The sequence below is a fragment of the Trichechus manatus genome, unplaced genomic scaffold (assembly GCF_000243295.1).
Source record: "Trichechus manatus latirostris isolate Lorelei unplaced genomic scaffold, TriManLat1.0 scaffold00075, whole genome shotgun sequence".
NCBI classification, from domain to species: domain Eukaryota; kingdom Metazoa; phylum Chordata; class Mammalia; order Sirenia; family Trichechidae; genus Trichechus; species Trichechus manatus.
In genome coordinates, this window is record NW_004444011.1 from 13,120,834 (window position 1) to 13,134,817 (window position 13,984).

Sequence of the window (13,984 nt, forward strand, 5' to 3'; positions counted from 1 at the left end):
GGTCAGAACAAATAATTCACTAAAGAATTTCAACGAAAATCCTCATGCAAAACTCTGTCTTGGAGGTAGAGCCTTTATGTCATGCTCTGTCATCCTTCTCCAATACAATCAGAAAAATGCAGAGAATGCTAGAACATTCATTCTCCAAAGAGAAAGTTCGTATTCCATATCTCATGTGGGGGTATTTTATGTTAACCAACCACTGTACTGTATTTGCAATATGTACCATTTACTTCACCTGTAGGGCTGTAAATTGTTTCAAAGGTAAATTAAGAGGCTGAATTACTTTATTTATATAATTTGTTCAAATTCTAATGTTCTTTTAAAGTTATTCCTGTCAAGTCGAAAGAGCATTAAATATCTGAAGGCATGCATTGATGATGAATATTTTTTTCTCTAAGATTGCAACAGAGACTATAACAATGCATTTGGCCATCTGAAGAGCCCTGGATGGCCAGATAACTATAACGATAACCTGGATTGCACTATTGTTCTCACAGCGCCACAGAACCACACTATTTCCCTCTTTTTTCATTCATTTGGAATTGAGGAGTCAAGCGAATGCGCACGTGATTTCTTGGAGGTAACATGCTTTTAAATATCTTCTAAATGAATCATTTAAAGATGCTAGACTTTTCACCTTTTATACTAGTCATATATGGATCTACTTATTCATTTATTCATTATTCTTTCATTCCATAAATGTTTTTACTGGGCACCTTCTAGATCCAGGCACTGGAAAGGCAATAAGGAAGAAACCGTATTCAGGGACCTCAGAAGGCTCAGAGTCTAATGGGAAAGACAGTCAAGGAACAGACAACAATAACACTATGTCAAAAAAGTACTAAGAGGCAAACATGGTTAGAAGCACCCACACATGGAGACACTATAGGTTGGAGATGACTCAATGCCAACTGGTTTGGTTTGGTTTGGTTTTTTAACTCAGCCTTGGAGACTGAGAAAAAGCTTTTTAAGGAGTTAATATCTGAGTTAAGATGTGAAGGGCTAGAAGGAGGTCCAAGTACAAGGTGCAGCTTTTGGATGTGAATTATGGCACCAACTTTAAGAAGTGTGTTTGGTGTGGAGATGCTGGCACAAAATGAAATGAAATTATACTACCCATTATACCCATTGCCATTGAGTCGATTCCAACTCATAGCGACCCTACAGGACAGAGCACAACTGCCCCGTAGGGTTTCCAAGCCTGTAATCTTTACAGAAGCAGACTGCCACAGACTGCCACATCTTTTGCCTGCCAAATGGCTGGTGGGTTGAAATTGCTGACGTTTTGGTTAGCAGCCAAGCACATAATCACTGTACCAGGGATCCTTTAAATTATACTAGTTAGCCTAATTTCTCTGAAGGCTACATTAAATTGGGGGCATCTTTAATACTCTCTAAGGCATGGTGTTTCCTTGAACAGGTATTTTACAGTGGCAAGAGCGATATTCTAACCCTTCCTCCTCAACAATCACTAAACAAAACAGTTGCCGTCGAGTTGAGTCCAACTCTTGGCACCCTATGTGTGTCAGAGTAAACCTGTGCTCCATAGGGTTTTCAAGGACTGATCTTTTTGCATGTAGATCACCAGGCCTTTCTTCTGAGGTACCTCTGGGTAGACTTGAACTGCCAACCTTTCACTTAACTGTTTGCACCATCCAGGAACTCCAAACCACCACTATAAGTGTCTAATTCAGACAGAAGCAACTTTGAAGTTTGCCTGCCCTGCATTGGCCCCCATACCCACACCACACTGAAATAACGCACTAGAAAATATGCCTTGTGCAACTGGAGTGAGCAGAACTATGCTTCTCAAGTGCTTGCACCTTTGTGATTCTCCAACACTGCCTGAGTAAGTCCCTCTATATCCTTTCTCCACCACTCATCTGTCAGTTTGTCATACTGTGGTGGCTTGTATGTTGCTGTGATGCTGGAAGCTATGCCACCAGTATTTCAAATACCAGTAGGGTCACCCATGGTGGACAGATTTCAGCTGCGCTTCCAGACTAAGACAGACTAGGAAGAAGGACCTAGTGGTCTACTTCTGAAAAAACTGGCCAGTGAAAACCTTATGAATAGCAGTGGAACATTGTCTGATATAGCGCCAGGAGACGAGCTACTCAAGTTTGAAAGCACTCAAAATATAACCAGGGAAGAGCTGCCTCCTCAAAGTAGAGTCCACCTTAATGATGTAGATGAAGTAAAGCTTTCAGGACTTTCATTTGCTGATGTGGCATGACTCAAAATGAGAACAAACAGCTACAAACATCCATTAATAATTGGAGCGTGGAATATACGCAGTATGAATCTAGGAAAACTGAAAGTCTTCAAAAATGGAATGGAACACATAAAGATCGATATCCTAGGCATTAGTGAGCTGAAGTGGTCTGGTATTGGCCATTTTGAATCAGACAATCATATAGTCTACTATGCCAGAAATGACAAAATGAAGAGGAATGGTGTTGCATTCATCATCAGTTAATATGACTATTATTCAAATTTACGCATCAACCACTAATGCCGAAGATGAAGAAATTGAAGATTTTTACCAACTTCTGCAGTCTGAAATTGATCAACTGTGCAATCAAGATGCATTGATAACTACTGGTGATTGGAATGCAAAAATTGGAAACAACAAAGAAGGATTGGTAGTTGGAAAATATGGCCTTGCTGATAGAAATGACATGGGAGATTGCAGAATAGAATTTTGCAAGACCAACAACCTATTCATTAGAAATACCTTTTTTCAACAACATAAACGGTGACTGTACACATGGACCTTGTCAGATGGATAAACACAGGAATCAAATCAACACCATGGAAAAAGACGATAGAGAAGCTCAATGTCATCCGTCAGAACAAGACCAGGGGCCAACTTCGGGACGTATCATCCATTGCTCATATGCAAGTTCAGGTTGAAACTGAAGAAAATTAAAACAAGTCCAAGAAAGCCAAAGTACGACCTTGAGTATATCCCACCAGAATTTAGAGAGCATCTCAAGAATAGATTTGACGCCTTGAACACTAATGACTGAAGACCAGATGAGTTGTGAGATGACATCAGGACATGATACATGAAGACAGCAAAAGATCATTAAAAACATAGGAAGGAGAGAAAAGATCAAAATGTATGTGAGAAGAGACTCTGAAACTTGCTATTGAGCATAGAGTAGCTAAAGTGAACAAAAGAAATGATGAAATAAAAGTGGAACGGAAGATTTCAAAGGGCAGCTTGAGAAGACAAAGTAAAATATTATAATGAAATGTGCAAAGACCTGGAGATAGAAAACCAAAAGGGAAGAACATGCTCAGCATTTCTCCAGCTGAAAGAACTGAAGAAATAATTGAAGACTTGAGTTGCAATTTTGAAGGATTTTATGGGCAAAATATTGAATGACTCAGAAAGCATCAAAAGCAGATGGCATGAGTACACAGAGTCACTGTACCAAAAAGAACTGGTTGACATTCAACCATTTCAGGGGATAGCTATTATCAAGAACGATGGTATTGAAGGAAGAAGTCCTAGCTTCGCTGAAGGCATTGGTGAAAATCAAGACTCCAGGAACTGACAGAATACCAACTGAGATGTTTCAACAAAGGGATGCAACACTGAAAGTGCCCACTCATCTATGCCAAAAAATTTGAAAGACAGCTACTTCGTTAACCTACTGCAAGAGATTCATACATGTACCTGTCATGGATTGAATTGTGTCCCCCCAAAATGTGTCAGCTTGGTTAGGCCATGATTCCCAGTTTTGTGTGTTGTCCTCCATTTTGTGATTGATATAATTTTCCTGTATGTTGTAAATCCTAATATCTGCCTGTGGTTAATGAGGCAAGATTGGATTATGTTGAAGAGGATTAGAGTGGGATGTAACACCCTTGCTCAAGTGGCATCCCTGATCCAGTGTAAAGGGAGTTTCCCCAGGGGTGTGGCCTGCACCACTTTTTATCTTACAAGAGAGAAAAGGAAAGGGAAGTGAGCAGAGAATGGGGGGACCTCATACCACCAAGAAAGCAGTGCCAGGAGAAGATTGCGTCCTTTGGACCCGGGGTTCCTGCACAGAGAAGCTCCTTGTCCAGGGGAGAATTGTTGAGAAGGACCTTCCTCCGGAGCCAATACAGAAAGAAAGCCTTCCCCTGGAGCTGACGCCCTGAATTTGGACTTGTAGCTTACTAGACTGTGAGAGAATAAATTTCTCTCTGTTAAAGCCAGCCACTTGTGGTATTTCTGTTATAGCAGAACTAGATGACTAAGACAGTACCCATTCCAAAGAAAGACCATCCAACAGAATGCAGAAATTATTGAAAAATATCATTAATTGTGTCACACTCAATTAAAATTTTGCTGAAGATAATTCAAAAACGGTTGCTGCAGTTCATTGACAGGGAACTTCCAGAAATTCAAGCCAGAGGACATGGAAGGAGGGATATCATTGCAGATATCAGATGGATCTTGGCTGAAAGCAAAGAAGACCAGAAAGATGTTTACCTGTGTTTTATTGACTATGCAAAGACATTTAACTGTGTGTATCATAACAAATCATGGATAACATATTGTGAAGAATAGGAATTCCATAATACTTAATTGTGCTCATTCTGAACCTGTACATAGACCAAGAGGCAGTCATTCAAAAAGAACAAGAGGATACTGTGTGGTTTAAAATCAGGAAAGGTGTGCATCAGGGTTGTATCTTTTCACCATACTTACTCAATATGTATGCTGAGCAAATAATCCAAGAAGCTGGACTAAATGAAGAAGAACCTGGCATCAGGTTTGGAGGATGACTCATTAACAACCTGCGATATGCAGATGGCACAGCCTTGCTTGTAGAAAACAAAGAGGACTTGAAGCACTTACTAATGAAGATCAAAGACTACAGGCTTCAGTATGGATTACACCTTAGCATAAAGAAAACAAAAATCCTCACAACTGGATCAATAAGTAACGTCATGATAAACGGAGAAAAGATTGAAGTTGTCAAGGATTTCATTTTACTTGGATCCACAATCAAGACCCATGGAAGCAGCAATCAAGAAATCTAATGAGGCATTGCACTGGGCAAATCTGCTGCAAAAGACCTCTTTAAAGTGTTCAAAAGCAAAGATGTCACTTTGAGGACTAACGTGCACCTGACCCAAGCCATGGTATTTTCAATCACTGCATATGCATATGAAAGCTGAACAGTGAGTAAGGAAGACTAAAGAAGAATTGATGCCTTTGAATCATGGTATTGGTGAAGAAAATCGAATATACCATAGGCTGCTATAAGAAAGAACAAATCTGCCTTGGAAGAAATACAGCCAAATGCTCCTTAGAAGCAAGGATGGTGAAACTTCATCTCACATGTTTTGGACATGTTATCAGGAGGGACCAGTCCCTGGAGAAGGACATCATGTTTGGTAAAGCAGAGGGTCAGTGAAAAAGAAGAAGACGCTCAACAAGATGGATTGACACAGTGACTGCAAACAATGTCCTCAAACTTAGCAACAATTCTGAGGATGACCAGGACCGAGCAGTATTTTGTCCTATTGTACATAGGGTCGCTATGAGTCGGAATCTACTCAACGGCACTAACAACAACAACATGTCCTTTCTAGTCTACATCACGTACAGAGTTTAATTGAGTAGGAATATTGTAGTGTTGTTCATAGAAAGAAGGTATTATGAATGAGCCCTCAACTGATGTAGACACAGTGTATGGAGTTCAGCATCTATATTTTGCCATGAAAACTTCAAAGCTCACTTTGTCTGTGTTCTTTGCAAACTGTGTTGAGAATGTATTCATTCTTAGGGTTTGTATATATAAAGGATGTGGAATTTCTCTTGAACTGAATAAATCTAAATCTTTCCTGATACTATCTAAATGGCTTATTTGTTTCACGTTAAAGAGAGTCTTCTAAGGTTCCCAAAAAGTTTGTTTTTTACTCTACACCAGATAGGAAGTTTTATCGTCTGGGAAACTCTCTCCTATAGAATAAATCCAAGTCCTTTGTTGATGAATATCCTTAGTCTATAGCATAATAAGGGCCATTGGTGGTTCAGTGGTAGAATTCTCACCTTCCATGCGGGAGACAGAGGTTCGATTCCTGGCCAATGCGCCTCATAAATTGCCACCACACGTCTGTCAGTGGAGGCTTGCATGTTGCTGTGATGTTAAACAGGTTTCAGCAGAGCTCCCAGACTAAGATGGACTAGGAAGAAAGGCCTGACGATCTACTTCTGAAAATCAGCCAGTGAAAACCCTATGGATCACAACGGTCTGATCCGCAACTGATCATGGGGATGGCACAGAACCAGGCAGCGTTTCATCCTGTTGTGCATGGGATCTCCATGAGTCGGGTGTTGATGCAACAGGAGATAACAACATAATAAATACCCAGAGGAAGATCATGTCTTTTTCATGGGGAATACTTGCTATTACAGGAAACTGGGAGGAGATGTGTGTAGCAGGGAGTAAATGAAGAGAGAAATACAGTATGGTTGTGCCAGTCAGTGTATTAAACGTAAACCTTTGTACTTCACCCACCATGGAGATCCAAACATTTATATGAAGTATAAAGCAGAAACTAGGAGTGGAGTAGGATACGGAGAAAAGGAAGAACAATCCTGTTAGGTCAATGTCATGTTGCAACTACTCTTTGTTCACCTCCAGCCTGAGTTAACTGTTAATGAGTGAAGTTAACATTTGCTATTTGCCTGCTGGATGCTGGGAAATAAACCCTAGCTTTCCAGCATTGGAGGGTGAGAGCTGCTCCTCATGGCTGTCTTTCCTTATCCTGTCAAGTCGGTCTGAAACTTCCTGTCCAATAAGCAAAAAGAGGAAACTACAACTTAGGCTTTTAAAATGTAGCCAAGTCTGTTTTTCAGCAGGAAGATCGTGGACATAGTTTATTGGCAGCCAAACTAGGAAGCTCCAGGATTCCATTCATGTTAACTACAGTGGGAACGGAAACTTCTTATTGGGGATTCTGACTGTATTACTACAAGTGAGAGGGCCAAGCTCTATACCACATTTGGAACTTGCATTTGTCTTCAATGCCTTCACCTCCACTTTCAGGGTCCTCTAATGCCGCAGAGATGCCTACTGCTCTGGATTGTCCCTTGAAGGCAAGGGAAAAGCGAACATGGCAAATGATTAGTACCTCCAGTGTGAATAAATATCCCCCTCCTCCTCTCAGAGCATCAGCCTTTTAAGAGGACGCAGAGAGAAAAAGACCCCAATCCAAGCGTACAGTGGTAGCAGGTCAAGCCCTCCAGTACTCCTGACTACAGCAGCCCTCTCCCACTGGGAGATTACAGACAGCTCTGCCCTGCCAAGTCCACTTTTTTAAACACTTGGAGAATAATCCAAAAAGCACCAGAAAGGCATTACTTTCCCACTGGCTGCCACAGAGTCCCTGGTGGTGCAAACAGTTAATACAGTCAGCTGCTAATCAAAAGCTTGGAGATTCAAGCCCACCCAGAGGTGCTGCTGAAGAAAGGCCTGGTGATCTACTTCCAGAAAAATCAGCCATTGAAAAACCCTATGGGATACAATTCTACTCTGACATACATGGGGTCACCATGAGTCACAGTCAACTCCACTGCAACTGGTTTCTTTATTGGCTGCTACACAGAACTAAAAGGAATCTCTCTAGATCAACACAACCTAGCAAGACCGGCCACTGTGCCTCTGAAGAAACCCTATGACTTAAGACAACCAGCACTTAAGCACATTTTAAACTATGAAGTTATAAAGAGAATGGGGAAACTTTCAAATTTTGAATTCATGTATGAATAAAATCAGCATTTATACACGTTGAGCTGGTCCCAGCAATACACTGCCTATATAATAATTGTTTATTAGGCCTCAAGAGCTCTTGTGTAGGGATGAATGTGAATGCACGGTAGGAGCCAGTGGCTCATTTCCTGCTTTTGTATGTGTCTACCCCATACAATTAATTGAAAAGAAAAAGCTTCTTAGCTTCAGAATGTGTTTTTAAAATAAGTAACAAGTCAGAAATTTTGTAGTTTTGTTGAATTGTGTCCTTTTCCCATAGAGAAATTGCTTTTGTACTCAACTTTGTTATACTTTGTACATTGTCTTTTTTTTTTTTTATAACCGCTTTACAGCAGAGCAATTTTCAATGGGAAAAAACCACAGTGCAATGAATAAAGTATGATAGAATTGACTGAAATCAGAATGAGCAAGCTTGCCCCCCCTCACCTTTTAAAATTCACTTTAACTGCATTCTTCAAAATGTCTCCCCAAGAACGAAGGTTACAGGATTATAGCACCAACTAGTGTATAAAAAGGTGCCCTGGTGTTTTAATTGCTGTAAGTTAACAGCTATTTCTGAATCTAAATGCAGTTTTGCTCTATGAATTAAAGATTTCTGTCCTTTGAAAGTACAGATGATTTTTGAGGGTGATTTAGAAGAATGCTTTCATTTTTAAGTACATAAAGAGACAAAGCCTCCCCCCCTCCAAAAAAAATTGCCATTCAGATCAAGTCTCATCTTAGTGCAAAGCAATGATAAATAGAAGAAAGTATAATACGTTTAAGTATTATAATAAATGACTCTGATTTTTAAAGGTAAGGAATGGAAGTGATAGCAGTTACCCGTTACTCGGCAAATATTGTGGAACTCTACTGCCAAATCCTGTCTTCTCTCAAAACAATGTATTATACCTACGGTTTAAGAGTGATAGTGTAATTTCAAATCATGGATATGAAATCATCTGGACCTCATCGCCCTCTGGTAAGACATTTCCACTTTGTAAGGGAAAGTAATACAAGTGAGAGAAACATAAATGTCTAAAAGAAAAGGGTAATTAAAGTGATACTATCTTTTTAGATATTTTTATACTTGATTATTTATATGTTAAAAATATTTTCATCAATGAATGTACAGAGATTCTTTTTAATTCTATTTTTATTCGCTATTTCTATATATAAAGGAATATATATATTTACATATAAAGCATGTGTACGGTGTAAAGATTAGGAAATTATTTTATAAATTCTGATTTTTCTTACACTTTTGACTTGTTAAAAACCTAAATGCTTAGAGAAACACCAAGAATTAGTGTAACAGCATATATTTATTGTGAGTAAATACAATTCAAATCAGGCAGCATCACCTGACCATAATGGGAAGGCGCCACTAAGAGGGGACAGTGAAAATGGGTTATATAGGTCATTGTTATGTTAATTTCTCAAGAAACCAAAAACAAACCCGTTGCTGTTGAGTCGATTCCAACTCATGAGACCCTGTAGAACAGAGTAGAACTACCCCATAGGGTTTCCAAGGAGCAGCTGGTGGATTCAAACTGCCAACCTTTTGGTTCACAGCTGAGCTCTTAACCACTTGTGCATCAAAGCACAGGGCAGGGTTTCAGGGTATGTCAGTTACAGAAACAGAATTATCAAGGACATTCTAAAACACAGCCTTAGTCAGACCCTGGAGTTCCTGCTTCTCGAAGCTGGCTGCACGTAGATAATCTTCCAAAAGAACGCAATACCTAAGGCCAAACTTTCTATGCTAAGACGCTTATTAAGCTATTGTTTGACCTGAAGGTGACTCCAGGGAGCCAGTTCCTTCAAGGTTCAAAGGATAGCTAAGGGGAGATGGCCTGGGTGGCTTACCCCAATTCCATGATCCCAGAAATCTGGATTCCAGGAGAACAAAAACAATTTTGTCAGACATTTAGTTTGATCATCAAGGTAGTCCTCTGAGAATTAAAAAACAGAAGTTTATCGAGAAGCCCGATTGCGAACCATTCTCATGTGTACACAGCAGCTGCCCTCCTTGCAGGCCCTGTCATTTCTGGGCACTCATGGAGGCTAGTTGCTTTTTCATGGCTCTAAGTACTTTCCTGCATTTTTGGTTGGCTGTTTATTAAATAGCTGAAGGGAATTTAAGCCATGTCAATAGATTTACCTCTATGAAACTTCCCAAAATATCTGAAAACCTCAGGATACAGGATCTCTTTAAAATAAGAATGATAAGAAGGACTCATTTAAATATACTGAGGGACAAGGAAAGTGTCATGTCAAGACAATTATAGATAATGAAATCCTGGCACCTAAAGAAAGCTTAAACATCATCTCTAACATCCTGATTTTACAGTAAGGAAATAAAACACCAAGATTAATGAGTTGCCAAAATGCACAGCTAGATTGTGGCAGAGGCAGGATTAGAACCCAAGGTGTCAGACACCCAGCCCAGGTGCTTTTTAATTATGCCATGAAGTTTCCATCTGTGTGCTTAGGGTATCTGGGTCTCCATGGATAGCTAGTCTAAGTAATGATGACGTTAGCATGCAAATTAACAAATTGCACAGATTAACACCAATACTTAAAGAGCTTTAACTTCTATTAATCTTGGAACTATCAGTTATAAACCAGGTAGAATCACTTTTGTGATAAAGTGATTACTACCTAAACTTACAGTAACATGCTCTCTTTCGGTTCAGCACTGAAATTTTACTTTTAATTTTATGTCACCCACGTCCTTATCATCAATTCACTGCATATGGAGAACTCTACACCATCAAAAGCACACAGACAACTTTAATGACATGCCCTTCCTGGGTGGTGCAAGCAGTTAAGTGCTCGACTACTAGCCAAAAGGATGGCGGTTCAAACCTACCCAGAGATGCCTCAGAAGAAAGGACTGGCAACTTCTGAAAATCCTATGGAGTACAGTTCTATTCTGTACACATGGGGTAGCCATGACTTGGAGCTGGCAATTAACAAAGACAGTAGTTATTTTATCAAGTTCTTTGGTTTCTCATTTTATTCTCAATCCACTATTTTCAAAGAACAGCCCTGGAGGAAGTTGTCCCCAAGCCATGATACGCAGGGAAAAGAATATGGAGGTTGAGGGGGAGGGATGTAACCCAAAGAAAAAGGAACAAGAAAAGGGTTTCTGCCTCTACTATTCTTGGGGAGAGTCTCAACATCTTAAGAAAATGAAAACAGTCCTATTGCCTTGCATATGCACTAAAGCAGACTGGATGGTTTATACTTCACTGAATCACACTTCTGCCATTTTTTCCTTGCAGGCTGTGGTGGAACTCTTTATGGAGACAGCGGTTCGTTCACCAGCCCTGGCTATCCAGGCACTTACCCAAACAACACCCACTGCGAGTGGGCCATCACTTCTCCTGCTAGGAGACCTGTCACAGTCAGCTTTGACTTTATCAGCATCGATGATCCAGGAGACTGTGTCCAGAACTATCTCATACTCTATGATGGGCCAGGTGCTGATTCTCCATCCACTGGACCATATTGTGGAGCAGTGAGTAAAATGATCATTTTCAGATAACTATGTTATTGTTTTTAAATAATGAAAGTAACTCAGTATAGACGTTTAAAGGCAGACACATGCAAAGTGATAAGGAAAAGCCTTTAACAAATTTAATAGGCTGCAGACTTTTCTATTTTGGGAGCACTATTGCCATCTAGTGGGCATTGCATTAAATTAATATTAATAGTTACCAACCTTGAAGTTATTTAGCATTCCAGGCTTCAAGTCCCCACTCAAGCCTACTGAATCAGAATTTCTGGAGGAGGACAGTTTTTAAGCTCCATAGGTGATTCCAATGCAGCACCTAGCGTTGAGTATTCATATTTATTTCTGCATGAAAAGAATAGAACTAAAGAAAATTTGGACATCTGGCCCCACTTCATCTACTTCTTGCTGAAAGTTGCGGGAATTCTTTAAAGAAATACACAGAGAAAGATTGGTATGATGATCAAGTTTGAATGTTTTTCTAAAATTCTTTCTATCTTCCTTAAACATCAGATGTTAAAATTCTGGCATGACTTAATACTGTAGGCATCTGCCTGTTCTGTTCTCGTTTTATATGAAAGTAAATACATAAAGGATTTTCAAGTCATAGAAATGTGATTGCTCCTGAGACGAGATCTGTTTCTAATTGTTCTGGTCCTTACTTACTTAGGCTTTGTAATCAAACTGGACAGAGAACTACGTCAGCTGGAAACCTATGGTGTTTTCTGTTTTATATCACTATTTGTAAAATTGAAAAATGTTATTTTTGGAAAAATAAGAAAATAGATAAAGCAAACAACAATAAGAACAACAACAAACCCTGAGAATTTTTCTGTGTGTTCTTCCAAACATTTTTCTTTGCACATATTTGGATATGCACACATATTTCACACTATTTTATGATTTTTTTAACTTACAGTATATCATTAACATCTCCCAATATCAATAAAAATCTTGGTATATCATATTTAATTGTTGTATGGTATTCTGTTGCATGGGTGCAGCATGATTTATTTAATTAAGCCTCTCTCGTTGGAATTTTAGGTTTCTTCAACTTTTTTCTGCTATAGACAACATGCCAATAAACTCTCCTATAGCTTTATGAGAGCAGGGATTTTTGTCTGTTTTGTTGATTGTTTCATATCTCTGGTGCTAAAATTAATACCTGCAACATGGTAGTCTCTCAGTAAATATTTGTCAAATGAACAATTAGGAAATGAGAGACAACTGAAAGCAGCCTATCCCCCCCACCCTCCACACATACACACACACACAGTTTCACAGAAAGGATGTGAAAATAAATCCCAAGAGGAAACTATAGATGTTGAGGGTGAAAAATAATGTACTTTACACATGTGATCATTTTAATTGCAAATATAAGTGTGTTTCCATTAGAAAAAATTAAATGTTCTGTAAGAACTTCAGTGAGAAATTCAAGTTTTTGTTTATAACAATTTTATTGCGGTAAAATTTACATACCATACAATTTACCTATTTAAGGTGTACAGTTCAGTGGATTTTAGCATACTCACAGAGTTTTGTAACCATCATCCCCACAACTGGTTTCAGACCATTTTCATTACCCCAAAAGGAAACCACACAGCCATTAGCAGCCATTCCCAATTTCCCTAGCATTATGTTTTAGAAAGTATCTATGTTAATTCTTAGTAAGGTTTTTTTCCTACAAAGTTATGTGAGTTTACTGTAAATTCTATAAAACTTCTTTATGTAGTACTTTTTGACTAGACTAACATCTCTAGAAAAATGTTCACATTTGTGGAAAATATCACTTGTTGTTTTGTTTTCTTTCATTTTAGGACACTGAGATAGCTCCATTTGTGGGTTCCTCGCATCGGGTCTTCATAAAATTTCACGCTGAGTATGTAGTGCAGCCATCGGCATTCTGGTTAACCTGGAACAGCTAACAGCAATGCCCTCTGCTTTCTCAGCATGTTGGCTCTGCTGCAGAGGCCGTCAGCCATCACACTGGACAGAATTCGGCCATCCGTATACTCATCCACCTGCCTGTGCCATGGAGAACAATTTGAACTTTTATATTTTTCACCAAAGCATGTGTGGAACCAATGTCGGTGCATTTTTTGATTGTAAAAATGTAGTTTATTTCATCTTAGCTGTGCATATCATTCCAATATTTCGAGCTGAAATAAAATATCCTTAAAAATTTGGAAAAGATTATGACATAATGTAATACAAATGTTAAAAAGTTAATGATAAAATAGAAGTATGATTTGATTGAATGTCAAAGTAGGAATAATAAACGTTATTGAATTGTACACCATTTTGCTGAGTTGTTTTTTAACTCATAAAAAATTTTGTCTTTCACTCTGGGGAATGTATAAATTTTCCAGTTGAATTTTTACGTTTTGGTGAGGTTTATAAATATGTATGAATCATTTAGAGTGTGAACTCTGGAGCCAAACTGCCTGGGTTTGAATTTCAGCACTACTAGTAGCTTATTTAACTGCTTGGTGCCTCAGCTTCCTCATTTGTAAAATGAGATAATATTACCTATCTCATAGGATTCCTATGAAAATTAAATGAGTTTATGAATATAAAGCACTCGGAACAATACCTGTATATATTAGTAATCAACAAAAGTTAGCTTCCACTTTTACAGTTGTTAGTACGACTCTCCTGCCTCCCACGCAAACACACATTGCTTTTCCCACATACACTACTC

General features: G+C 38.9%; 1 protein-coding gene across 1 annotated transcript in view; it reads left to right on the forward strand.

Moving 5' to 3' along the window:
* The window catches only part of CUBN (cubilin), a 396,867-nt gene extending 383,659 nt beyond the window's left edge, over nt 1–13,208 (forward strand). Inside the window, 4 exon segments of the mRNA XM_004391280.1 lie at nt 402–583; nt 8,580–8,745; nt 11,054–11,289; nt 13,101–13,208. Coding sequence (XP_004391337.1) covers nt 402–583; nt 8,580–8,745; nt 11,054–11,289; nt 13,101–13,208 — 692 coding nt within the window.
* Nucleotides 13,209–13,984: the final 776 nt, after the last annotated feature.